This window comes from Erythrolamprus reginae, chromosome 1 (genome assembly GCF_031021105.1).
Source record: "Erythrolamprus reginae isolate rEryReg1 chromosome 1, rEryReg1.hap1, whole genome shotgun sequence".
NCBI classification, from domain to species: Eukaryota; Metazoa; Chordata; class Lepidosauria; order Squamata; family Dipsadidae; genus Erythrolamprus; species Erythrolamprus reginae.
In genome coordinates this window covers 66,614,251-66,641,696 of record NC_091950.1, presented here as the reverse complement: position 1 = coordinate 66,641,696, position 27,446 = coordinate 66,614,251, and the positions used below count along the sequence as shown (strand labels likewise).

General features: G+C 39.4%; 1 protein-coding gene across 8 annotated transcripts in view; it reads left to right on the top strand.

Moving 5' to 3' along the window:
• Positions 1-27,446, top strand: part of TMEM63C (transmembrane protein 63C) — a 109,498-nt gene that overhangs the window by 73,893 nt on the left and 8,159 nt on the right. For all 8 annotated transcript variants that reach the window (XM_070754240.1, XM_070754232.1, XM_070754225.1 and 5 more), the window contains 16 exons: positions 2,113-2,200; positions 2,918-2,955; positions 5,027-5,169; positions 5,286-5,337; positions 7,144-7,252; positions 7,980-8,053; positions 10,237-10,317; positions 10,868-10,988; positions 14,098-14,231; positions 15,918-16,040; positions 17,436-17,589; positions 20,323-20,429; positions 22,286-22,372; positions 24,130-24,195; positions 24,404-24,566; positions 26,181-26,286. In XM_070754240.1, the coding sequence (XP_070610341.1) occupies positions 2,113-2,200; positions 2,918-2,955; positions 5,027-5,169; positions 5,286-5,337; positions 7,144-7,252; positions 7,980-8,053; positions 10,237-10,317; positions 10,868-10,988; positions 14,098-14,231; positions 15,918-16,040; positions 17,436-17,589; positions 20,323-20,429; positions 22,286-22,372; positions 24,130-24,195; positions 24,404-24,566; positions 26,181-26,286 (1,646 nt within the window). The remainder of the gene's footprint in view (positions 1-2,112; positions 2,201-2,917; positions 2,956-5,026; positions 5,170-5,285; positions 5,338-7,143; positions 7,253-7,979; positions 8,054-10,236; positions 10,318-10,867; positions 10,989-14,097; positions 14,232-15,917; positions 16,041-17,435; positions 17,590-20,322; positions 20,430-22,285; positions 22,373-24,129; positions 24,196-24,403; positions 24,567-26,180; positions 26,287-27,446) is intronic.

Sequence of the window (27,446 nt, the reverse complement as noted above, 5' to 3'; positions counted from 1 at the left end):
TCTTAGCCTAATTGTGAAATGCTACCTATGAGCAAAGGGATGTTTTAGTTATGAGCTCTTCCATAGGCATTTCGCATTACCTTAGCCATGCAGGGGGCACAATAGCAATGCTGTAACATGTTTGGTGCACTAATTTTTTTCCCTAACTAATGGACCAAACATCCAGTGAGCAATAGCGGAAGAGACAAAAAAATTCCATCATACAGTCCAGAGCTCCAAACTTGTCAAATCATGGTTTCCATGCTGGGGTTTGCTATACAGATTGGATTAGATTAGATTAGACTAGACTAGACTAGACTAGACCAGACCAGACCAGACCAGACCAGATCAGATCAGATCAGATCAGATCAGATTAGAGTTTCAACTCTATTAGAGTTGGAGGAGACCTTGTAGGTTATCTAATCCAACTCCTCCCCTCCAGTACCTTGGTAGCTATAAATATGGTTAACCCTAATTGGGGTGTGTGCGACTATGTTTCACCTGTAGAGGTTTTAAAAAAGAAGTAGAAATTCATTTTAGATGGTACGTACTACATAGAAAGTACTTTCAAAGGACTGTTGGGAATTACAATTCAGCATAAGAACATAAGAGTCATGCTGAATCGGGTCAAAGCCCATCGAGTCCAGCATTCTGTGTCACACAGTGGCCCACCAATTGTCCATGGGGATCTTGAGCAGAAAGAGAAGGCAAAACCCTCCCTTTTCTTGACCCCCCAAAAATAGTACTCAAGGGAATCCTGCCTGCCTGAACCAACATAGAGGCAGCACATGGACATCCGTGTCCAGGCAACATCATAGATTCAGCATGCTGGCCATTATATACCCAAACTCTGTGTGTATCTGTGTGCCTGTGTAGGAGTATGTGAGGGAGAGAGAAAGAAAGAGAAAGCACACCCAAGGCCAGCAGGCCATAACATTTGTTGGAGCTCTCGGTTGAACTATGGGTAATTTCCATTCTCTACCATGTATATTATTCTTCTTACTAGTTTGCTACCTCAAAAAATGTAACCTTTGATTGAACATTATCTTCCAAATGTACATATGTACTCTCTTTTTGGATAATTTGCTGTAGCCACTCTACATTGTTGGGCAAATTCTTATTTTTATTTTATTTTATTCCAGTGATAAGAGCTGCATAAGCAAACTGTAGAAAACATCTTTGCCATATTTCATCTTAAATTATTAATGCCCTTTATAATTGGGCAATATAACTATTCGCACCTTGATCTCAAATGGTGCAAAAAAAAAACAACACTAAGTAAACTTGTCTATTCTCATGCAGAATGAAATAATAAAGTTACAAAGCAATAAAGATAGAGCATCTAGAACAGTGTTTCCCAACCTTGGCAGCTTGAAGAAATCTGGACTTTAACTCCCAGAATTCCCCAGCCAGCATTCGCTGGCTAGGGAATTCTGGGAGTTGAAGTCCAAATATCTTCAAGTTCCCAAGGTTGGGAAACACTGACCTAGAACATATATCAGAATCCAGTAAAGGTAACCAGAGACTTCTGATTTCTTGGTCCCAATAAGATGCCACAGATTATTATCTAAGATAGTTTGATGAATTTGTATGACTGAATTTTCTAGCAATCAATCACGAACCTAAGATTTTGCTTCCCCATGAAGTTCTCCATTCCTTCCCATCTAAGATTAGTAAATTCTTACCTGAAGCAAACAAGATGTGGCTAATTCAAGTGGTTCAGGCAATAACAAAGATTAGCATACAATTCCTATATGCTTAGGTACAATCCCTAAGTCCTCAGTTCATTAAAAACCCTTTTGACTTCATATCTTATTCTGGCTTCCAATTATATACTCTCTACAATGGCACTGCACACCTCTTCCAAGACCATTAAAGCTGTAACATCTATAGGAGAAGGGCAGACATACGTTTTCTTAAACTTTCTTGAGCATCAATATCTTCTTGGAATATTGTCACTCTTCTTCTTCTTTTAGGATTATGGTGTCCTGAGGTTGTGGAACTGTAGATATTTAAAAGTGGCCTAGTTGGAATAATATTCCTCTCCATTATTTTTCTTTTACTCCTCTATATCTAATTTACACTTCCTTCCTCTTATCTTCTCCCTGCCCTTTACTTCCTATATATGGGAAGTCTGACATCCCTATTCTATGGAGAACAAAGTGAAAAAGAGAAGTCCCCTTCGGAGAGCAGCCCTTTGGATGCTGACAACAAAGATGTGGTAAGTTTGAGAAGGGATAGATTTTAGAAAAAATTGCATGACAAAAAGAATTCCTGTCCCTATTTGCCCATTTCCATCAACATAGGAAAGCAAAAACAGACTTGAGAGTGAATTATGTCCATCGGCTATATGGACATGTGAATTTCCCAATAAAGCAAAAGCGATTGCCTCTTGTCAAGCTGCTATTTTTTGGTCTTAATTTGATAATGTTTTTAGATCAAAAGACTTGCCATGTTCAGTGAGGTAAATGGTCCATCTGCCTGAAACACCTGCTTTTGATAATTTGTACAATTTTTCCCCTCAAAAATGTCTGCAAAAGATTAAAGACATTTGGACAACCTGTCTTCATAAAGGTTTATTTCCAACATAGTAATCAGTTTTAAAATTTTACATCATTTAAAATCTGACTGCTGATCTCATGGCCAAGTCCCTTACTATATCTTTCTTATTCCAACCCAACAACTGAAAAATCTACGTGCTTCCAGATGTTGTTAAATTTAAACTCCTGTGTCCCTGTGGCCAATGTTACCTGATATTAAAGGAGGCTGGAGTCCTACAATATTTATGGACCCATGAAGATTTTACCCTTGTTTAAGTAAAGTTTAATAATATGCTCAGTTATTTTGCTCTTACACCATTTCTAGGGGGAACAGATAGTAGTTTCTTCTATAATTGATTTTAGCTCGCTCATTGAAATTCTCCCAATTTCCATCCTAGGGATTCTGCTCCTGGCTTCTTTCAATTTACCAGATGAAGTGAGTACATATCACTATGGCGATATTGAAGAAAGTTCATAATCTGCTCCATCTTTTATGTGATAGAGAGATTACTGTGATGATATTTTCAGCCATGGTCCCTCTTTATACTTTTCTATGTAAACTGATGGGGGGTTTTTTCCCTATTGCTGAGAAACAGCAACAATGAATTCCCAGAGGCTTATTTGGAATAGATATGCCCTGCCTAAAATTACAGGGGTCATTATGATGGGGATTAACATGACTTTGATGGGGATGGACCTATTGTTCTTTGAAGTGCCACCACATAGTGAAATTGACATACTGTAGCAACAGCAGTTGTTGATAGATTATCCAACTTTAAAGCTTATATATAGATTTGTCTTGATTTTAGTGGCCAGAGCATGACTAAAGCATCACTGATTTGTTTTAGTTCAAAATGCGTGGCTGAGCTGTCTCTTCTCTTGAATGTTTTGAATTGAAATCAGTCCCTAAATTGCCATGTTTTGATCAAAGAATTAATCAAAAAACAACTATGTCATCAACAGAATAACAAATAAATGAATGATATTAGTATTACTCGGTTATCATTAGATACCAAAAAAACCCGTTTTTTCATTTTCCATGTGCAAAATCAAACATGCACGTGGCATTTTATTATGAAAAAATTATCCTCTACAATCTGAAGCCTAATTCCCCAGCTAGCTGACTGAGCTATGATGAAAATTGTGTTTCTTTTCTATACTGGTTGTTTTACAAAGGGAGATAAGTTGGAAATTCAATAAGGAATTAATTTCTCCTCTCACTCAGTTGCCTCTTCAAACAGAAGAAATCTTCCCACTCATTTAGCTATTGCTGTCTCATAAAGAAGGGAAAAGGAAGGATTTCTTTGTTACAAAAAGCTGCCTTTTACTGAGATCTAATATGTTTACATGTTTTTTATGTTTTTAATCACACACTGCCAGAGTCACTGTAGTCACTCTGGAGTCACAGAGTCACTCTAAATTTGATTTTTATTTTTTTTTAAAAAAGGCCCTCACTAAGATAGAATTTATAATAATTATAATAATAAATAGTATTATTGAGAAAATAATTTAGTTTCCACTTCTTCTTAATCAATACTTCAGTATTTAATATGCAAATTGGAACATTGTGATCTTTTGGACTTCTCATGGAACTGGATTTTATAACATAATGTTCATTTTTTTTAAAAAAATTCAAAAGCGTGTGAAATTTATGTTCTAAAACATATTTGGAAATACCAGACTTGGGGAAAACCTGTACATGTTTTTTTTTAAGAAATATGTTCATCATATGTATTTAAAAATAATGAATGTAGATGGATGTATAAGAGGAAGAGAATAATTTATGTATGAAAACCTAGAAAAAAGGGAGGTGGGAAAGTAAACAGAATATTTTTTTTTTTAAAAAGCAAATTAATTAATGCTCTTTTTTATCACCCTGACCCATCCTTCCCCAACCTTGTGCCCTCTGGATGTGTTGAACTGCAGGTTTCCTGCTGACTGGAGATAAAAGAGGGTTGCAATCCATCACATCTAGAGAGCACCAGGTTAGGTAAGGTGGTATTTGAGGTGGCTCAGAGAAACTATTTTACATTGAATTGCTATTACTATTTCAGTTTATTATTGTTTTATTTAAGGGGAACTCCTCTCAAGTCCTTTTCATCCTGTTATGCTAAAAAGATTCCACTTTAAAAAAAAACTTGTTTTAAGATTTTAGGCAGGATATCTGGATTTTGTTTGTTTTATTGCTTTCTTTGATTTGAAGATACTCAAGATAGTAAGGAATGGAATTCCTCTTTGGGTGTGCACACTTACGTTCTAAAGAGCCCTGCTAATATTTTTGGTCACACAGGCCTAATTTTATAAAGCATGAAGCACAGAAATAAAATCCCTCTGTTGAGCATGTCATCTATTTTACACTGGCAAGAAAATTACATAGTCAATCCTGTTGAAAGGAAAACTGAATGAAAGGAAAACTGTAGAATGGGATTTTATTGAGTTGACCTTTCTTTCTTTTTTTCTTTCTTTCTTTCTTTTTTTCTTTCTTTCCTTCTTTCTTTCTCTCTCAGAGATGAAGAAATTCAAAGCAAGTGTGGAATTGATGCCACAACATACCTCTCTTTCCAGCGGCATCTGTTGGTGTTGCTCTTGATTGTCTGTGTGCTCTCTGTGGCTGTTATCCTTCCTGTCAACTTCTCTGGTGATCTCCTTGGTATGTAGCCCTTCAAATTCACTGGGCAATTAATTGTTGAGAACATCAGTATTATAAAAGGTTAAAAATACCTTTTTGTTAAAAATACACTAGTTTCTGTCTCCTCTGTCTTTCAGGAAAAAATCCAGCTAATTTTGGCCGAACCACAATTGCAAATGTTCCCAGAGAGTAAGTGATTCAATTTCTTCAGTGAGTGTGTGTGTGTGTGTGTGTGTGTGTGTGTGTTTGTTTGTTTGTTTGTTTGTTTGTTTGTTAAATTTATAGGCCACCCTTCTCCTCACAGATTCAGAGCGCCTTACAACAATTCAACAGTGAGTTGAATTACTCACTGTTTATAATGATGGCATTGTAGAGCGCTTTCTGCAAATACATAATTAAATAAATGTTCAATAAATCCTTATTATTTTGTCTAACATTCTGAGTCCAGTATATTTGCGAATAAGTGGCTTACAGTGTTAGTAGCTCACAGCTGAACAATGTTCAACTGTGTTACAAATAATAAATATAAATATATGTCCAACTGTGCTTCCCATCAAAAAGAGCTACTGACTTTGACAAATTCTGCGCCACTGATTTCTATAATATAGCTTTATCATTTGGGATTAATGCCAGATGAAATTTGCATGTTGGTGTTTCACCTTGCAAGCATTAAAATGTTTTGTTTTCCCCTAAGACAGTGATGGCGACCCTTTTTTCCCTTGGGTGCCCAAAGCGTGCAGTGCACACACTTCAGATCGTGCAGAATGCAGCTACGAGAGCAATCATGGGCTTCCCTAGGTGTGCCCATGTTACCCCAACACTCCGCAGTCTGTATTGGTTGCCGATCAGTTTGAATCGGTCACAATTCAAAGTGTTGGTTATGACCTATAAAGCCCTTCATGGCATCGAACCAGAATATCTCTGGGACCGCCTTCTGCCGCACAAATCCCAGCGACCAGTTAGGTCCCACAGAGTTGGCCTTCTCCGGGTCCCGTCGACTGGACAATGTCGTCTGGCGGGACCCAGGGGAAGAGCCTTCTCTCTGGCAGCCCCGACCCTCTGGAACCAACTCCCCCCGGAGATTAGAATTGCCCCCACCCTCCTTGTCTTTTGTAAGCTCCTTAAAACCCACCTCTGCCGTCAGGCATGGGGGAATTGAGACATCTCCCCCAGGCCTATATAGTTTATGCATGGTATGTTTGTGTGTATGTCTTGCTTTTTAAATAAGGTTTTTTTTAGAGATTTTAAATATTAGATTTGTTATACAGTTTTTATCATTGCTGTAAGCCGCCCCGAGTCTACGGAGAGGGGCGGCATACAAATCTAATAAATAATAATAATAATAATAATAATAATAATAATAATAATAATAATAATAGCACCTGCGTGAGTGCCCACACTCATAATTCAATGCCTGGGGAAGGCGAAAATTGCCTCCCCTGCCCCCCAAAGGCCTTCTGGAGGCCAGAAACTGTTTTTCATCCTCCCCAGGCTCCAGAGGCTTCCTTGGAACCTGGAGAGGGCAAAAATCCCCACCCTCATTCCCTCAGGGCCTCTGTGTGAGCCAAAAATCAGGTGGCTACTGTGCACATGTGTGCTGGAGCTGAGGTAGGGCAACAACTCGCGTGCCAACAGATATGGCTCCTCGTGCCACCTGTGACACCCGTGCCATAGGTTCACCATCACTGCCCTAAGTCATTGTTTGACTAAGGCTTCTTCCATGCATTAATCATGATTCTATGATAATATGCGGTGATAAAGCCAACTTTCTATATTACAGCTAGACCAATAGCAATAGCACTTGGACTTATATACCATTTCACTGTGCTTTACAACCCTCTCTAAGTAGTTTACAGGATCAGCATAAAATGTCTTTGAATCAGTCGCTAAAAACAAGGAGTGGATGGCATCTTCTAGGAAATAGTAGTTATCTTGTTTTCTGATAAAGAGATCTATTTTTTTCTGAAAATGTCTCTCCTTTTTGCTCTGTTGCAGTGACCGCCTCTTGTGGCTGCATAGTATCTTTGCTCTCCTCTATTTCATCATCACTGTTCTCTGCATGACTCATCATTCCATCCAATTAGAGTATAAGGAAAATGAAAAGGTAATAATTGCAATGGCCTCATTGACACCTTTCTGTCTGACCTTTCAGAGATGGACACCCTAGGGCAGGGGTCTCTAACCTTGGCATCTTTAAAACTTCTGGACTTCAACTCCCATAATTCTGGGAGTTGAAGTCCACAAGTCTTAGTTGCCAATGTTGGAGACACCTGCTCTAGACTAGTGTTTCTCAAGGTTGGCAAGTTTAAGATGTACAGACAGCATACTGGCTGGGGAATTCTGGGAGATGAAGTCCACATATCTTGTCAAGACTTAAATATACCGATCTAGTCATTCATCATTTGTTGTATCAGGCCAGGGAAGAAATTTGTCCAAACACTGGTTTGAGACTGTTTAAATGCTGTGATTCAGTTTGACCATAAAATTTTTATTCTGAGAGAGGAGTAAGCTTTTACCACATAAGCAATTTGTTATCTCAGGGTCATAAAATAGGAGTAGATACACAAAGCCCTGCATGATGCAGGATGAGGGCGACACAGCAATACTTCAATTAGCCATTTCTATTTTTAAACTGTTTTTACTACTAAATATTTTCTTGCAATGTTTAAGCAAAATATATCCTGTTGTAATTTAAGTCTGTAATCCTATACCAGAAGAAAATAATGAGTACAAATAATACTAGAGTTTAAGTGGCAAAATACTGGAAACTGACAAATGTTACAAGTATTAAAGTGTCTCCATTTCTGACCTCTTCCCTTCTTGTCTTTTAGCTGGCCCGGACATTGATGGTTACCAAGATTCCCAAAGAGATCACAGATACATCTCTTGTTATTAAACACTTCCAGTAAGTACATTATTATTATTATTATTATTATTATTATTATTATTATTATTATTTATTTATTTCATAAACATGCTCTTCCGCTTTTAACTAATGATAACAATGGGTGAGGAGTAACTAATAAATACATTCAACAGTAGAGATAATCCTCAACATACCACCGCAGTTAAGCCCAACATTTCTCTTGTTCAGTGAGACATTTGTCAAATGAGTTTTGCCCCACTTTATGACCTTTCTTGCCATAGTCATTAAGTGAATCACTGCAGTTGATCAATTAGTAACCCATTTGACCCAGTAGTTAAGTGAACCTGGCTTCACCATTGACTTTGCTTGTCAGAAAGTGACCCCATGACCTTGGGACACAGCAACGGTCATAAGTGTGAACCAGTTGCCAAGCATCTGAATTTTGATCACATGATCGTGCTGCATAGGTGGGAACTGTGAAAAACATTCATAAGTCACTTTTTTCAGTGCTGTTTTAAGTCACTGAATTGTTGTAAGTCAAGCACTATCTGTAGACAGCCTAGCATGGAGCCCTGAAGTATGCCACTTTATACTTTCTTCCAGTTTGAGATGAAGCTGTTGGCATGCATTCATAAAGTAGGATTATTAAACTCACATAGCATTTTTTCCAGTTTAGAACTTCTCATATTCTTTAAGCTCATATAGAAGCTGTTTGAACCACTTGTCAACTGCAGTCTCATTTTTGTCAACACATTAGTAAATCAATATGCTTTGTCGTCATATGTAGAATTTACTTCGACCCTATGGTGCCGCACACAGTATTAGAATTTCATTTCAACCAGGACATTATCTTCTTTATTTTTTTTCCAAATCTCTCTAACCAATTGGAGAGAGAGATCTATATAGAACATTCACATTAGCTTAGATAAGACGTCAGCCTTTTGCAAAGAGCCCATTTCCATTTTGCTTCATTTTGAAGAGTGAGTCACTGCTAATATATGGATTGTGCCAGATATCATTAGAGATCAGTTCACCTGAATTATGTCAGGCTATCACGAGTGTCCAATTGCCAGGCAATGCAGGCATAACTATTAATGTCTGTGAAGCATTACAGGCTGAACATTTGATGCGCAGGGATGCAGTTTTGGGGAGCGTGGCTTCCTTGTTTCTGTCTATCAAAATCTGCCTGAAAATCATATAGCTTGCTATCTACCCATATATGTGATTCATAGAAACCACCATAAAATTATAATTAGGGCTTTATTTATAAAATTATTGGTTGCCCATCTGGATGACTTAAATCATAAAAAATAAGTATAAATATGTCAAAAACATAAATAGGTTTAAAACCAGCCAAACACTATAATCCAGGTCAAGATGGGAAGGGTGTGGACAGCAGGGGAAGGTAGATGGGATCTGTTGTTAATCAATCAAATGAGCAACTCAGATTATGTCACCCCATCCACTTTTCTTTCCTAGGTGTAGTTCTATTCCTTAATTCTAAAAGTATGCCAACTCAAATAACATCAGTTAGAATAACTAGCCATTTTTCCCCTTTTCATGAAGCATTTTCTCTTGTGAGAGTTGATTTCTGAAAGCTGATTTGGACATTGATTGATTGATTATGACCAATCAATAGTGTCTGCTTCATATCAATCATATAGATACTTTCGTCTGTGATTATCTTTCTGTAAACTGGTCCTTCAAGTCTTCCAACTGTGAACCCATCATTACTGTAATTGAGTCTATCCTTCTTGCTGATGGTTCTCCTCTTCTCTTTTTTCCCTCCTTTTCCAACATTTGAGCCTTCTTTATATAGCTGGGTGTTTGCTAATGTGTCCAAATTAGGATAATCCAGATCTAGCCATTTGAATGAGAATTCTGGGTTGGTTTCTTTGAAGACCCAGTTATAGTACAGCCAAGAATGGTATTCCTCCCCCTGAGGTCCTAGCTCAGGGGGAGGAATAATCAGCAAAAAAAGACTCAATCCTATTGTATGAACAGACGAGCCATGTCTAGATGCTATCTCCACCCTATGAGAAGAGGCGTATCAGGTAAGACCAACACCCTTTTTGCCACATTCTGTTCATGCTGTGACTTCTTGACTGGTATATGAACTTTGTGTGAAAACAATGTTCAAGAATGTCCATTTTTTTCCAACCACGTTCTACAAGTAATATCAGATTTTTGTTATTAAAATTTTTGATTATCTCTTCTGGTAGTGAGGCTTATCCAAGCTGCACGGTGACCGGTGTCCAATTTTGCTCTGATGTTCGCAGATTGATGAAGCTGGATTCAGAGAGGTAGGCTTTCAAAAGTCTTGCTTAGAGCTGAGTTATTCTGAGACCCTTGGAATGTGTGGAGGGAAATATCCTGGGATCTCTGTGCATCGGGAAGGAGTTTTGATTTTAAAAATGAGTAGACAATAATAAGCTGTAAAAAATGTCATCACCTTTCTTCATTTGGTGAAGAAAGTAGTTTCATGTCCTTTGTTCAAGAAACTTTAACCTGGTATGTTTTATCAATTTATTTACTCCCTTATAATACAAGTGTCACAATAGAACCCATTAATTCTGTTTCCGCTGCCTGTCATTTTTGCACTGGTTTTATCCATGTAATTCACTTCAGTTTCTATATTAATAGAAATATGCTATAAATTGCTTAGAGAGGGCTGTGAAGCACTGTGAAGTGATATACAAGTCTAGTGCCATTGGTATTCATTCCAAGTCAAAAGTGCCAGAAATTTTCATTTGTAAGAACATAAAACACAAGATTTGGAAAAGTGTCGTAAAGGTGTCATAATGACATGGATGGCTGCATTGACATGTTTTGTTCTGATTTTGTACCTTCCAGGCGCAAGGCAATGAAAGGGAGGCTTTACTTCACAACCAAGGCTCAAAAGGAGGGGAAGATTATGATCAAAATCCATCCTTGTTCTCGAATTTTCTGCTGCCGTATTTGTGGCTTTGAAGAGGTACAAAGAATATGAAGATATGAACTGATCGTAAACTATCCGCACGGGGAGTTTTGGGTCCCATATGCTGTGTATATGCTGCCATCCATTGACCTGGGCTAGAGACAGCTTCCTTCAATATCACATATTGACCATAAAAGAAATAATAGCCCAGCTCAAAAAGAAAGCTGAATGCCCATTTCTGCCATCCTAGGCTGACCTCATAACAAAGATGATATTTCAAGTTTGGACTTCGAGAGCCTTCTTTTTAATGGGTAGCTGGGGTCAGTTAACCTCTGAATGAGGGTTTTTTTCTTGCTTTCAAAAAGGAAGGTTGTAACCATCCCACATTTTCATCACCTACTCAGTGTTTCTTAAATGTTCATGTTCATTCAGGATAGCATAGCATAGGATAGCATAGCAAAGGATAGGATAGCATAGCATAGCATAGCTCCGGACCTCCCTCACCTTAATGGCTTTGTCTGAAGCACAGCTGAGAAGCTCCTCCTCAGCCAGGGTGGGGGGGAAATCACCAAAAATTGCACCAGTGGGTTCCTCCACTCCAGACCACACTGATATGAACTCACCACTGCTGGTACGTGAAAAAAATGCCCAAACGGGCAAACCAGAAGTGTGTTTTTCTGAACTTCCAGTTTGTCCATTAGGGCATATTTTTTTTGCCTCCGGGTCCTCAAAGACAGGCAGCATACAAATCTAATTATTATTATTATTATTATTAATAATAATAATAATAATAATAATAATAATAATAATAATAATAATCTGGAGCAGGGGTCTCCAACCCTGGCGATTTTAAGCCTGATGGACTTCAACTCCCAGAGTTTCCCAGCCAGCTTTGCTGGCTGGGGAATTCTGGGAGTTGAAGTCCGCCAGGCTTAAAGTTGCCAAGGTTGGAGATCCCTGATCTGGAGGACAAAATGGTCTTTCCGAAGGCTGAAAATCATTTGGCCATTGTGTGCGTGCGTGCTATGGCTGAAACATGGAAAAGTCTCCTGTGCCCTTTTATGGTTCCATGTGCCACCTGTGGTGCGCGTGCCATAGGTTCGCCATCACGGGAATAGACAGAGTTGGAAAGGAGCTTGGAGATCTTCTAGTCCAACCCCCTGCCTAGGCAGGAAACCCTACAGCACTTCAGACAGATGGTTATTATTTTTATTATTATTATTATTTATTAGATTTGTATGCCGCCCCTCTCCGTAGACTCGAGGCGGCTCACAACAGTGATAAAAACAGTATGTAATGACAAATCTAATAATTATAATCTAAAATAGCAATTATACATATAAAAAAATCTAAAAGAGAAACCCCAGTAAATAAAAGTATACATACAGTCATGTTGTGCACAGAAACTACATAGGCAAGGGGAAAGAGTCTCAGTTTCCCCAAGCTTGACAACAGAGATGGGTTTTGAGGAGTTTACAAAAGGCAAGGAGGATGGGGGCAGTCCTAATCTCCGGGGAGAGCTGATTCCAGAGGGTCAGAGCCACCACAGAGAAGGCTCTTCCCATGGGTCCCGCCAGACAGCATTGTTTAGTCAATGGGACCTGGAGAAGACCAACTCTGTGGGACCTAACCGGTCGCTGGGATTCGTGCAGCAGAAGGTCTCATAGATAATCTGGTCCAGTGCCATGAAGGGCTTTATAGGTTATAACCAACATCTTCTATTCAAATATAAAATTTAATGGGGGTGGGTGGAGGAGGACTTCAATTCTGGGAGTTGCTGAGTGATTGTCTCCTCAGAACATTATCAAGAGACCATACACATGTCACTTTTCACTCTGAAAAGAAACCATCATGGGTTACGTTTTCTGGAGATAATTAACAGAGATAGTTACAGAGAAAAAGGCTCTCTCCCCTGCTTTTTATCCCCATAACAATAAACCTGTCTGGAGAGAGAGAGCCAAAAGAAATGACTGATGACCTGAATGCCGGTACTATTCATCTATTTAGCAAATATAAAGGGAAATATTTGAATATCCTGATAGGAAAAAAAACCCAATAAAAAACAAAAAGAGACAATAGATCTGATCAGTTCAGGTACTTAAAAGTGGCCCTAAATTTCAGACTTGCACTAAAGTGAGTAATAAATTATGGTAATTAAAATAACATTTTTCCTCTCTGCCTTATAGGGCTCTCAAAGCAATTCACAGCTCAGTAAAAACTTTATAGATGGTAGTACAGGTCTTTTCTGAAAGTCTGCATCATTGTAAGGACATTATAATCTGACAATTCTTCCTCTTACTAAACCGTACACATACTTGATATGGTTGTTGCTACTTTTTCCATGTGGTGTCTGGCAAAAAGGTTTGCAGTTCCTTTCTCCCCTTTGCATTGACACACCTTCCTGTAACAGCCAATAATTTTTTTTCTGACTGCTAATGTTGTCATGTGTGTGTGTGTTTGTTTGTTGGTTGGTTGGTTGGTTGGTTGGTTGGATTTATGAGGACTTGGGGTGGCTTACAACATATAAAAAGAAACAAGTATACAGTAAACTAAATCCAATTAATTAAAATAAATAAACTATTTTAAAATCCCCAGTTATAATAAAAATCAGTCATACCCATTCAGACAGCAATCATACATACCATTCGTCGGCCCAGGGGCTAAAATCTAATCACCCCAAGCCTGGCGGCATAAATGAGTCTTGAGACTCTTAAGGAAGGCGAGGAGGATGGGGGCAATGCGAATCTCTGGGGTGAGCTGATTCCAGAGGGCCGGGGCCCCCACAGAGAAGGCTCTTCCCCTAGGACCTGCCAAGTGACATTGTCTAGTTGACAGGACCTGGAGAAGGCCGACTCTGTGGGACCTAACCAGTCTTTGGGATTCATATAACAGAAGGTGGTCCCACAAGTAATCTGGTTATGAGCCTAGTCATAGATTCTCTTACCACAAGAAGCATAATTCATATATCCTCTTGGTGGAAATGCTTGGATTGAATCCTCACATATCATTTCACATTCTTTCCCAGTGTATTATTTGGAGAGACAACCAATGAAAGCTGCCTCTGGGAGAATATAGGAAGTTTGTTGACCCCCATCTGGCATTTATTCCAGCTACACCTCAAAATCAAAGACAAAACAAAGAAGTAAATTTATTTCTTTTTCATTAGGTGGATGCTGAGCAGTACTATGGGGAGCTAGAGGAGAAACTGACAGATGAGTTTAATGCTGAACGCAGCCGGATTGCTCTCAAGCGCCTTGACATGGCGTTTGTCACATTCCAGGACGAACGAATGACAGCCACGTGAGTCTTCCTACCACAAGCCTTTGCTATGTCAGGCTAAGAAGCCAATGGATGGGCAGTGGAATCTTTGCAGTACTTCAAAATTAGCACTAGGATTCTGCAACAGTTGAGACCAAAGGATAATTTAGGGAAGATTTTTCTTTTTTCAAATTTGACAACTTTGGGACTTCCAACTGCAAGAATTCCCAGCTGGCATCTTGAAGTTACCAGATTTGAAAAACACTGATTCAAGGGTTCCGTTGCAAACTTTGTGGCACACACAATTCTCTCCTTTAAGGGAAAGAAATAGCTGGGTTACTGAGAGGTAACTCAGATCAACACTACTGCTCTCCAGCTTGTTCTGTTTAATCGTTGCTGTATTGTTTTCCAGGGCCAGCCCTGATTAAAAATGATTTCCAAAGGCAGAAGTAGATAATTCAATTGCTATGAAAGGCTTCATTCTCCCAGCAATAAATTATTCAGGGCTTGCAGACCACTCTATTTCAGATGTTCTCCTTTTTCCCTCTCCAAGTCTCAAAGGCTGTCAGGTAGGGCATCAAATCCATTTTGAACAGTAGCTGCAGTGGGAAAGGGGCCTTGTAATTAGGTGGCCATCCCTGTTTTTAAGATTTTTTGACAAGAGGATGCTGTGTGTGTGCGTGTGTTTATTCTTCTGGTTCTTATTTTAATGTCGACCATCTGTTTCTTATCGCCAATAATGTTTTGTAATCCACACATAGCTTTGGACAATCATGTATACAAGTTATATTTCTTTGGAGGTTTTCCCCCCTCTATACTGCCAATTATTATATATTCAAAGCAAAACTCTCAGGGGTTGCCACAAAGAAGGAGTGTCAAAGAAGAAGGTGTCAAACTATTCTCCAAAGCACCTGAGGGTAGAAATAGAGGACAATGGGGGGAAACTAAATAAGGAGAGAAGCAACTTAGAACTAAGGAGAAATTTCCTGAGTTAGAACAATTAATCAGTGGAACAGCCTGCTTCCAGAAGTTGTGAATGCTCCAACACTGAGAGTTTTTAGGAAGATGTTGGATAACCATCTGTCTGAAGTAAATGTAAAATGTAAAATAAACAATATTTTCCAAATGTAAAATAATGCACTTGGGGAAAAGGAATCCTCAATCTGAGTATTGTATTGGCAGTTCTGTGTTAGCAAATACTTCAAAAGAAAAGGATTTAGGGGTAGTGATTTCTGACAGTCTCAAAATGGGTGAACAGTTCAGTCAGGCAGTAGGGAAAGCAAGTAGGATGCTTGGCTGCATAGCTAGAGGTATAACAAGCAGGAAGAGGGAGATTATGATCCCACTATATAGAATGCTGGTGAGACCACATTTGGAATACTGTGTTCAGTTCTGGAGACCTCACCTACAAAAAGATATTGACATTCTCCCTCAATATTTAAGATCAGATGTCCATTTGGGGATTTTTTTTTATTGTCATACATTAAACAGCATAATTTATTTCCTATTATGCCTGAATCTCTACAAACGAGTAAACCCGTTGAATAACATTTGCAAAAGATAGAAATGATATAAATATGTTCAACAAAAAAAAATGATTTGGTAGCTAACCACATAAATAAAACTCTTAAACTGGATAAGGCAATCAACGTGATTTTTTTCTTATTCCAACACAAAGAAGAACCTGACTAGTTCATTCCAGCTCTTGATTCTTTCTTTGTTTCCTAGTATTTTGAAGGATTACAGCCGCATCCACTGCCGCAAGCACCCACAACAGTCATCTGTTACTACAGTGGTGAAATCCCATTGCTGGGGTGTCAGCTACGCCCCTGCGCCCAACGACATAATCTGGTAAATTCTCTTTGTTCTTCCACCACCAGCTTGGATTTTTGTAGTGTAAAATATTGAAATGTTCAGTTCTCCCATTTGTTATATGTTTCTTTATCAGCCACGGAGTGAGTGTGTGTGTGTGTGTGTGATTGTTATAAAATACAGTCTAGCACTGTGATGGTGAACCTATGAGATGCCGAGACCTCTCTGCAGGCATGTGAGTCATTGCCCAGCTCAACTTCACTACGCATGTGCACGCACCTCCCATCAGCTGATTTTTGTGTATCTGTCGCACCTGTGTGGAGAATGCACAGGAACACAGGTGAATGTGCGGAGGCACCCCCCCCCCCCACAGCCTGTTTTTGGTCCCAGGAGGATTGCAGCTAGGTCCAAAACAGGGCATGAGGGGGTTGGGTGCGCATGCGGGGGGGAGCACTGGGGGTTGCATGTACTATGTGCAGGGGGAGTGCAGGGGCATCACGCATGTATGCACGGGGGCAAGGAGTGCAGGGATGTCATAAGCCTATTGCATTATGGGTGCCGTCACAGACACATGCGCGCTTCCAATGAGAAAAAAGTTAGCTATCATTGGTCTAGCATATTTCAGGAGAAATACCTTGTTGAAAGCATGCCTAGGAGTGTCACCCAAGTACAGTGGTACCTCTACCTAAGAACGCCTCTACTTAAGAACTTTTCTAAATAAGAACTGGGTGTTCAAGATTATTTTGCCTCTTAAGAACCATTTTCTACTTAAGAACCCAAGCCCGGAAAAAAGTTCTAGGAAATTTGAGAGCAGCACGAAGGCCCGCTCAATTTCCTGCCATTCCCCCTTTAATCCCGGCCATCTCGGGCTTTTATGGGCTGCCAGAGGAGCCTTTTGGTGGCGCGTAAGGAGGCTTTGGCAGTCCAGAGCAAACGAAGCATTGAACAAATTGAACAAAATGAAGCATTGAACAAATTGAACAAATCTTCTGTACTAGTTGTAAATATTGGTGAATACAGTATTTAGTATAGGAGTTAGTAACACAGCAATTACAATTTTAGATTTTTAGGCAGTATTATGATGGACATGATTTCTGTGTGTGTTCATGTGGCTTTGGTTTTTATTTTCTTATATTGTTAAAGTCTACAAATTGTCCACTGGTGGGCAATGCGCTCTAAAGGGATTACATTAGAAAAATTTGCTCTCAGAGTAGTTTAAAAAGAGAACAAATAAGTACTTAATTCAGCAGAAGTCATTTAGTCCCAATTTGTTGTGAAAGATTATACATTTTCAAGTACGGAGTTTGTAGTTTTTAAACGTGTGTTGTGATCTATGTACAAGTCCCAAAACAACAGGTGATTTATCTTGAGTCAAGCCCGAACATATTGATATTAATTGCACACAACCTATAACCTCTGCTTTCTTTCTCACAGGGAGAATTTATCTATTGGTGGAGCTTTCTGGTGGGTGAAATTTATCCTGCTCAACATCTGCCTTTTCATCCTCCTCTTCTTCCTCACTACTCCAGCCATCATCGTGAACACCATGGACATGTTTAACGTTACACGGCCTGTGGAGAGCCTCAAGGTGCTTAGCAGAACTGTAGTTCCTTACTGACCCTGAAGTCTTATTTCAGGCAGGATAACATCTCACCCCCAGTCCTTTGGGCTGCTTTATTCAATGCTAATTCTCATTCCACACTCCATATTATTGTACTTGCCTACCTGCTAGGTAGACACTGATAATTGCTCTAGCCAGAATGTTTAATAATGAAATTCTGCCTCAGTAGACAACTCTGTCCAAGAGGTCACCAGCAACATACATCCCAGCGGCCGGTCAGATCCCACAGAGTTGGCCTTCTCCAGGTCCCGTCAGCCAGACAATGTTGTTTGGTGGGGCCTAGGGAATGAGCCTTCTCTGTGGCAGCTATGGAACGAGCTCTCCCCAGAGATCCCTACTGCCCACACTCTTCCTGCCTTCCGTAAAGTTTTAAAGATTCATCTCTGCCGGCAGGCTTGGGAACATTGAAATTTTAATAGCTTAAAACACACAATAAATGTGTGTGTGATGGATGATGGATGAATTGTTTTGTTTAACTTTTAACTTTGGGGGGTTTTAGATTGTATTTTACTTCGATTTCTAACATGTTTATATTGCCTTGTTGTAAGCCGCCCTGAGTCTCAGGAGAAGGGTGGCATAAAAATTGAATGAATGAATGAAGGAAGGAACAAACAAACAAGGCAATATAAGGCATTGCAGGAGATCAAAAATGTATATAATTTAGAAATAATCTAATCCATTAAGGAACCCTTAAGTACAAAACATGTACTGATCAGTTCACAGGTGAGGAACAAATTAGTGGGCTGCTTGTAAGGATAGGAAAATGGCAATTACCGCTAGGTTCAGTGGAAGGAAGGAGAAAGCTCCATCGCTTCCCTTTTCTTTCTGATTACTATAAGATTTAGGATTCTGCTTCCCCCCCACACATCTTAGAGCAAAAAACTGGCGACCTACAAATGGGGTGGCTAGGATGAAGGAAGATCTCATTACTTGTCCCTCGCTACAACTCTGCTCAAGACTGTTGCAAAGGAGAAAAAGTTGCTTTTTCTCTCTTCCCCAACTACGTCCTGCCAGGGTGTGTGTAGTATAGTGCAAAAGAAGTGTGTGTGTGTACACAGAGGCTCACCCTGTTTCCATCTGAGCGCCAAAGAGATGGAAAAATTATTCAACCCAAAATCTTGCAAGGGGACGCGTGCGAGAGATTTTGGCAATTTTTGTTTGCTTCCCTGCATGCGCAGAAGATGATTGCCATGTCTTGCAGTCATGTGATCATGATTTACAACCTTCCCTGCAGGCTTCCAACAAGCAAAGTCAATTGGGAAACCTGGATTTGCTTAATGAATGTGGTAAAAAATAGTCATCAAATTGAGTCTGGTCATGTTTTAAAATAGAAACAATGGAATTTTCCATTGATTACATGTTTTTTTTTTAAAGGAACCTCATTTTGAAAGTTCTATAATAAGAAATGGATATCAATTGGTTTGAAACTCATCAGATTTGGTGTTTAACACATTTGGATGCAAAATTTTTGTCCTGGTACTCATTGTTTGTCTGATACTAAGCACACAAGCTGAATCTTGCCAGGGTCAGCTACCTTGTGGCTCATATTCCTTATGGGGGAAAAAATCATTTGGTACTCATCATTTTTGGTACTCATCACACCTCCCAAAACCAATTAATGATGAGTACCAAAGTGCCACTGTACTGTTAGGCAACTTTATTTATTCAGAATGTAATTTTCTGACAGTCTCAAAATGGGTGAACAGTGTGGTCGGGCAGTAGGAAAAGCAAGTAGGATGCTTGGCTGCATAGCTAGAGGTATAACAAGCAGGAAGAGGGAGATTGTGATCCCCTTATATAGAGCGCTGGTGAGACCACATTTGGAATACTGTGTTCAGTTCTGGAGACCTCACCTACAAAAAGATATTGACAAAATTGAACGGGTCCAAAGACGGGCTACAAGAATGGTGGAAGGTCTTAAGCATAAAACGTATCAGGAAAGACTTAATGAACTCAATCTGTATAGTCTGGAGGACAGAAGGAAAAGGGGGGACATGATCGAAACATTTTAATATGTTAAAGGGTTAAATAAGGTTCAGGAGGGAAGTGTTTTTAATAGGAAAGTGAACACAAGAACAAGGGGACACAATCTGAAATTAGTTGGGGGAAAGATCAAAAGCAACATGAGAAAATATTATTTCACTGAAAGAGTAGTAGATCCTTGGAACAAACTTCCAGCAGACGTGGTTGGTAAATCCACAGTAACTGAATTTAAACATGCCTGGGATAAACATATATCCATTGTAAGATAAAATACAGGAAATAGTATAAGAGCAGACTAGATGGACCATGAGGTCTTTTTCTGCCGTCAGTCTTCTATGTTTCTACGTTTCTAATTTTTTTTCATGTAACCCATAGCAAATAAGATAAAGACAAATGTTGCTGATCAGAATTTTTCCCCATGTGAATAAAATGCTGTGGTACAAGCTGACATTTTTCTCTAGACATATTAGGGTCTCTGACAAGTAGTTTAATGTCATCAGAAGATTTCCCCTTCAAAATATTCCAATCAAATATTCCAAAATCAAACCTCATTAGTTGTAATTCCCAAACCAAAAACAGAGAAAGAAAAGAAGCCCAGGGTGAACTACCAAGTGAAAGAAAGAGCGTGTCTTAGAACTTTCTTGTAGGTTGTATGAAGAAAAAGTTCCTGTTTTTGAAAAACCACTCAACTTATTCCTTTTTTCTCTCATCTTCCAGAACCCTGTTGTGACTCAATTCTTCCCCACTCTACTACTGTGGGCTTTTTCTGTTTTTCTGCCTTTCATTGTATACTACTCAGCTTTCTTGGAGTCACATTGGACAAGGTAATTCCAAATTCCTTTTATCACATTGCTACTTTCAGAGTTTCTATGGGAACCCATCTTGCGATGGCAATGAGTAAAAAAAAACCTGATAAATATTCAGGGGACATAGGGGATCCAGATATTTATTGCTTTGATTTAATTTTTGTCATATTTCAATTGCACCCACATATATTTGGAAACATTCTGGATAAACTCTCTTACTCAGCATTGAAGCATTTACTTTATTTCTGTGACCGAGTCTTCCTTTCTGGGAACTTTGCCCTCCTTCTAGAACAGGGGTGTCAAACTCAATTTCATTGAGGCCCATATCAGGGTTATGTTTGATTTTGCCAGTGAAAACGGGCTCCCAATCTCCATTTCTGGATGGGTGGCCTCCTGCAAACCTGCATACAGCCCTCCTGAGCTCTGCTTTCACTGTCAGAAAGTTGCAGGAGGCCGTACCAGATGAGAACAGAGACTGGGAGTCCATTTTTGCAGGCAGAGGCACCACGTGCTGATCCTTAGCTGTTTCCATGGCGGTGGCACAGGCCAGATCTAAACACCTTGTGGGCTGGATCCAGCCTATGGGCCTTGAGTTTGACACCCCTGTTCTAGAACAAAATGTAACCAAAAAAAAATGTTTAACCCAAATTTACCCTGCAAAGAAACACAGGGACACAGGTTAATAATGCATGTCCAGTCAACGAAGCAGTGGAAGTGATGTGCTGGTGCCTAGCGGCTGTTGGGGCCTGGATGGGTGTCAACAAACTCAAATTCAACCCAGACAAGACGGAGTGGCTGTGGGTCTTGCCTCCCAAGGACAATTCTATCTGTCCGTCCATTACCCTGGGGGGGAATTATTGACCCCCTCAGAGAGGGTCCGCAGCTTGGGCGTCCTCCTCGATCCATAGCTCACATTAGAGAAACACCTTTCAGCTGTGGTGAGGGGGGAGTTTGCCCAGGTTCGCCTGGTGCGCCAGTTGCGGCCCTATTTGGACCGGGAGTCACTGCTCACAGTCACTCATGCCCTCATCACATCAAGGCTCAACTACTGTAACGCTCTCTACATGGGGCTACCTTTGAAAAATGTTCGGAAACTTCAGATCGTGCAGAATGCGGCTGCGAGAGCAATTATGGGCTTCTCTAAGTATGCCCATATTACTCCAACACTCCGCAGTCTGCATTGGTTGCCAATCAGTTTCCGGTCACAATTCAAAGTGTTGGTTATGACCTATAAAGCCGTTCATGGCACCGGACCAGAATATCTTTGGAACCGCCCTCTGCCGCACGAATCCCAGCAACCGGTTAGGTCCCACAGTCGGCCTTCTTCGGGTCCCGTCGACTAAACAATGTTGTCTGGCGAGACCCAGGGGAAGAGCCTTCTCTGTGGTGGCTCCGACCCTCTGGAACCAGCTCCCCGCTGAGATTAGGATTGCCCCCACCCTCCTTGCCTTTTGTAAACTCCTTAAAACCCACCTCTGCCGTCAGGCATGGGGGAAGTAAAACAACTCCCCCTTGCCCATGTTGTTTTGGTGTTTGATTGATTGTGTGCTTGTTTTTTTATATATATTGGGATTGTTTTATGAATTTCTTAACTTAAAATTGTAATTGGATTGGTGGGCATTGGATTTGTCACTATGTACTGTTTTTGCCACTGTTGTGACCCGCCCCGAGTCTGCGGAGAGGGGCGGCATATAAATCCAATAAATCTAATCTAAATCTAATCTATATTAGTGACCATTTTGTACCGAAAACATTTTGGAATATTTTCTTGATTATGTTAATATTTTAAATCCGCTCCTCAAGAATTGTTGAAGTTTCTTTTCATTGCTTCTCTCTCTCCATCTCCCAAATAAATGCATTTTTGTTTCCTTTAGGTCAGGTGAAAATCAGATCACAATGCACAAGTGTTATTTCTTTCTGGTATTTATGGTTATCATCTTGCCTTCACTTGGACTGACCAGGTAAAGAGCAAAATTGCAAATGCTCCATATAGAGCTGGTCTTCAGTATGAATAGCTCATGATAATACAACAGAATTGTGGGATTTTTAAAGCACCAAAGCTGAATGTGATGGTAAATGTAATGTGTTGGTTGGCTCTGGATGCAGGCCATCCTACTGATAATTGTCTCCTGTCTTCTTTGATATACTGCCCATATCAAATTACATATTATTAAATTCGCTGGGCAGTTATTTAATTGATACTTTCAGACAAGGGTTTATTTATCATTATGGACACATTACTTACTCTGTAATGCAGTGTGATATCAGAAAATGGGCTTAATGGAACTAAAACTGTACCAGTCATGTTTGCCCTCAAAAGAAGTGGGCTTGTCTCTGGCTTATTGTCCATCCTGCAGTTCCATTCATCACATAGTATTAAATCAATCCTTCATAGCTAAGTGGCCTTCCCTAGATAGTTCACATCCTTGACTGGGAATACAGGCAGGCAAAATGTTCCTGTTATATTTTGTTAATAGATTAGATACTTAGTACTGTCTCATAGGAATAGTTCATGTAGATATTTAATGGCTTTGTTCCAGTTTCCAAATTAGCCATTGATATTATTTTAACTTGTAACCACTGTTCAATATCATGAAAGATTATTGTTGTTGTTGTGTTGTTGTTGTTGTTGTTGTTGTTGTTATTTATTAGACTTGTATGCCGTCCTTCTCCAAGGACTCGGGGCAGCTCACAAAATACAATAAAATAACATGTGTACAAATCTAATAGTTAAAAACTCTAAGCTGAAAATGCCTTTCAATAAAATTTGTAGTCTGAAAAGGCACTGTCAAATTCCCTCTTATTTTGGGATATTATGGCTCTCCTCCCACAATGCCTAAATGTATGTCTGACTGGTGGCATTACACTCATGGCCTACATTTAAAAAGTTGTACAGTAGTTGTGCTCAACCAGTGTTTGGAACACAAACATTTTTTAAAATGGGAATCGTAACATAAACAACAATGTGCCAGCAAGTAATAGATTATTAAATTAAGCAGCTAAAATGATGCACTAAATGATTTCCTAGAATTTTTTTTTAAACCACCAGCTTCTCAGAGGCTATGAAGAAGGTCCCACATGAAGATTTCACCTACTCCAAGCTATTCCATGTTTTCCCCAAAATAAGACTCTGTCTTTTTTTTTTTGAACCCTGAAATTAGAGCTTGGCCTTATTGCCATGCACCCAAAAGCCATATTGGGCTTATTGTCAGGGGATGTATTATTTTGGGGAAAACAAGGTAGCTGATCTGCTGTCAAGTTGATATCACCACAACGCAATCATGCTTTCCTGATTGACGTCTTCAGTCTTTGGAACCTGATTCCATTATATTCAGAGGGAGTATGTGTGCTGTGTTAGAGATGACAGTCTTTTAAAATGGGAAGAGAGGCTGCTTGTTACCTTCACACCATCTTCACAAACTGAGTCATCCCCCTGTTGTCCCACCCGTTCTTTCAAATTTGTTAGAACTACATCTTCCTGAACTGAAATATTAAATTGCTATCTTCCATTTGTCCACAACATCATGTTTGCTCTGCTAATCAAAAAGTGTTAAATTTGCTTTGTTGTACCTCTGAAGAAATTGTTCCCATCGTCAAGCTGCACACACTGAAATATGCCCCATTTTCACTGAATCAGCAGGGTTCAGGTGTGGGTGTTAGCTAAAAAAATATAACAAGCTTATGATCTCTTTTGTTCTTCTCTGTTTCCTCTTCCCAGTTTGGATCTTTTCTTTCGCTGGCTATTTGACACTCACTTTGTGGATCAAGCAAAGATAAAATTTCAGTAAGTATTGCTGAACATTTTGGGGGTGTTGTGAGATGGGTCACCAGTTTTAATCTGTGAGTTGGTTGTGCCTCATTTGCACATAACACATGAAGGCATTATGGGTCATTAATGACTAAATGTGGCCTTTCTCAGGATATACTTTTGTTATATTATGCTTTCTCCTTCTCCCTCTCTCTCATACATCCCTGGATTTTTTTTAATGCAGGTGTGTTTTTCTCCCTGATAATGGAGCTTTCTTCGTCAACTACGTTGTCACTTCCAGCCTGATTGGGACAGCCATGGAACTATTGCGAATCCCTGGGCTCATTGTCTATGCCACACGGCTCTGCTTTGCCAAATCTGAACCTGAGCGGCTCCACATCAAACGGGTCTGCTGGGTTTTAATTTGGGGCATTTGAAACCTGGCTTGTAGGATTGAAAGGCTAAGTAACCTGAATGACTAGGATTATGCATGAATAAATTATATCCAGCAATGCCCTTTAAGCGGTGCCATAAATCTCTAGGAGATTTTGCCTAGTGAGACAATGAAAGTTTTTATGGAGCAAGAACCTCATGAAATGTTTGAAAACCCACAGTGTTTAGTCATGACTTGTTTTCTTTAGCCCAGTAAAATCCCCCTCTCATTCAAACATAATGCTAACCCATTAGTGTATTGTTTATATCTTAGCAATATGTACCTGACCTCTCCCATCATGGATTTGCATTATTGCAACTCAGTCTTTGTAGCATGGCGGCACAAACCATGAACTTCTACTTTAGTTTTGGGCATGAGTGTAGCAATGACATAATGATACAATTTACAGGAACTACTTTTCAAGCAAGTTTGGCTTAGGGAAGACATGGAGTCGTTGTTTGTTAAGTAAAGGCTTTAATTGTTTTTCACTGTAAACCACTAAGAGCCATGATTTTGAAATGGTTTCATAACATATTTGTTATCAAGAGTTGGCAATATGTGCTCATCAATTTCCACAAATCCCTCCCTCTGTGGTAGATAGTATTTATGGATCCCCTAAAATTAAACCATTTTAAATGTTTAGTTAAATTATTGAAATCTTGTGAAAATCCTAAAACCCAAATATGTTTTGTAAGTTGTGTGAGAATTGTCACCTGAGAAAAGGGTAAATTCTGCATAGGTCCCACAGAGTTGGCCTTCTCCGGGTCCCGTCGACTAAACAATGTCATCTGGCGGGTCCCAGGGGAAGAGCCTTCTCTGTGGCAGCCCCGACTCTCTGGAACCAGCTCCCCCCAGAGATTAGAACTGCCCCCACCCTCCTTGCCTTCTGTAAACTCCTTAAAACTCACCTCTGCCATCAGGAATGGGGGAATTGAGGCATTCCCCCCCTCTCCCCCGGGCCTATACAATTTATGTATGGTATGTCTGTGTGTATGTCTGGTTTAATAATGGGGGTTTTTTTTAATGTTTTTTAAATTTATTAGATTTGTTATGAATTGTTTTATTGTATGCTGTGAGCCCCCTCGAGTCTACGGAGAGGAGCGGCATACAAATCTAATAAATAAATAAAATAAATAATAAAGAAAGAAATCAAATTACTGTTAGTAATGGGACAGCTCGCTGCAGCCAACTCGCCATGGCTAACTTGCTGCAGGATAACTCACCACCAACTTGCCACAGGTCAACTCACTGCTGGACAATTTCAGATATTTCATTTTTGTCATTCACATTTCATTCTGTCCCTTCTTTTGCATTCTTTCTTTAGTGCTTCCATTTCACCATTTCTTTGATACTAGTGTAACTCTTGTCCTGCAGCAAATTGTCCCACCGTCAATTGACCTTGGCAAGTTTTCCTGTGACAAGCTGGCTGCGATAAGTTGGCCATGGCAATTTGGCCGTGGCAAGTTGGTCACAGTGAATGGTCATAGACCCCAGGACTTGTAAGACTGCTCTCCCACACCATCATCATTCATTTATCTTCATGCGTAATAAAATTAAAGGTAAGGTGCATTACTGTGTTTTCCCCCAGAATCAAGCCTACGAGTTCCAGTTTGGACTGGAGTATGCCTGGACTTGCTGCATATTTGCTGTGGTGATGACATATAGTATCACCTGCCCCATTATTGTCCCCTTTGGTAAGTAGGTACACAGTTTCTCCAAAATTCCTGCTGTTGCCAATAACATTTTTCTAGGCCTGGACCCTGGCTGATTGCAATTTAAGGCAATAAAACAAACCCCAATAATACAAACAAATACAAGCCATGGCTCTTGTACCAGCCTTTGGGATGGTATCTCTTAATGGATTTCTGTAAATGCAATCAAACAGCTATTGATGTAGAGACCTGTTGGCCTATAAAATGAGAAAGCAATGAAAGGTACATTATTCTGTTCATTTCTAATAGAAATAATATACAAAAGAATATAAAAAATGATAGCTGAGTAGCAGTAATTTCTCCAAATAAGGATTATTTGGGGCAAAAAAGTAAGACTTCAATACATTGCAGTAATTTTAAAAAATGTTATGAATGAACACATTACTGGATTTCAGTCTTTACACTTTCTTTTTTTAAGCCACAGGAGATATGATTGGAATAGGGATTTTTCTGCTACCCTCTCTGTGCCATTTTTCTGCTATCCTACCTTATTTCAGAATTGCTATTTGCTACGAAAAACAGTAACTATTTCTATAATAGTTTTTATGGGCTTGGTTGGAGGGATAGGATTATTATTTTTGCCAATGAAGTAGTATAGCAAGAAACAGGTTAATCCTTCCTCCTTTGATATTAATCTAAAACAAAAGCCCTAATGGGAAATAAATAAAAGTATAAACATGAAACCACAAATTTATCATATTCTCTAGGTTGTTCCTGATTATTGATGTAATTGACTCCATGGAATGAAGAGCTACAGAACATAAATACAAGATGAGGATGTTGTTGTTTTGGTAGGGTATAATACAATTGTTGGAGTCCTTTACTCAAGAGTATTTTTTCCAGCACAATTCCTTGGTAATCTTTCAAATGTCACCAATGAATTTTTTTTTTGCATGCAAACAGAGGTTTTACAACACTTGTAATAACATCCTCTTATTATTACAAGTGGAAGAGGAAGTGATTAAAGGCCTAACAAGATATTGGCAAAATGAATTATGGATTAATGAAAGCAAGATGGAAGAAGTAGTAGAAAATATACATAAGATAAAGAATACAAGAATTAGAGAGATGAGAAGGAAAATTTTACATAAATGGTATTTCACGCCAGTAAAACTAGCACACTTCCAGAGGAAAGGAAAAGG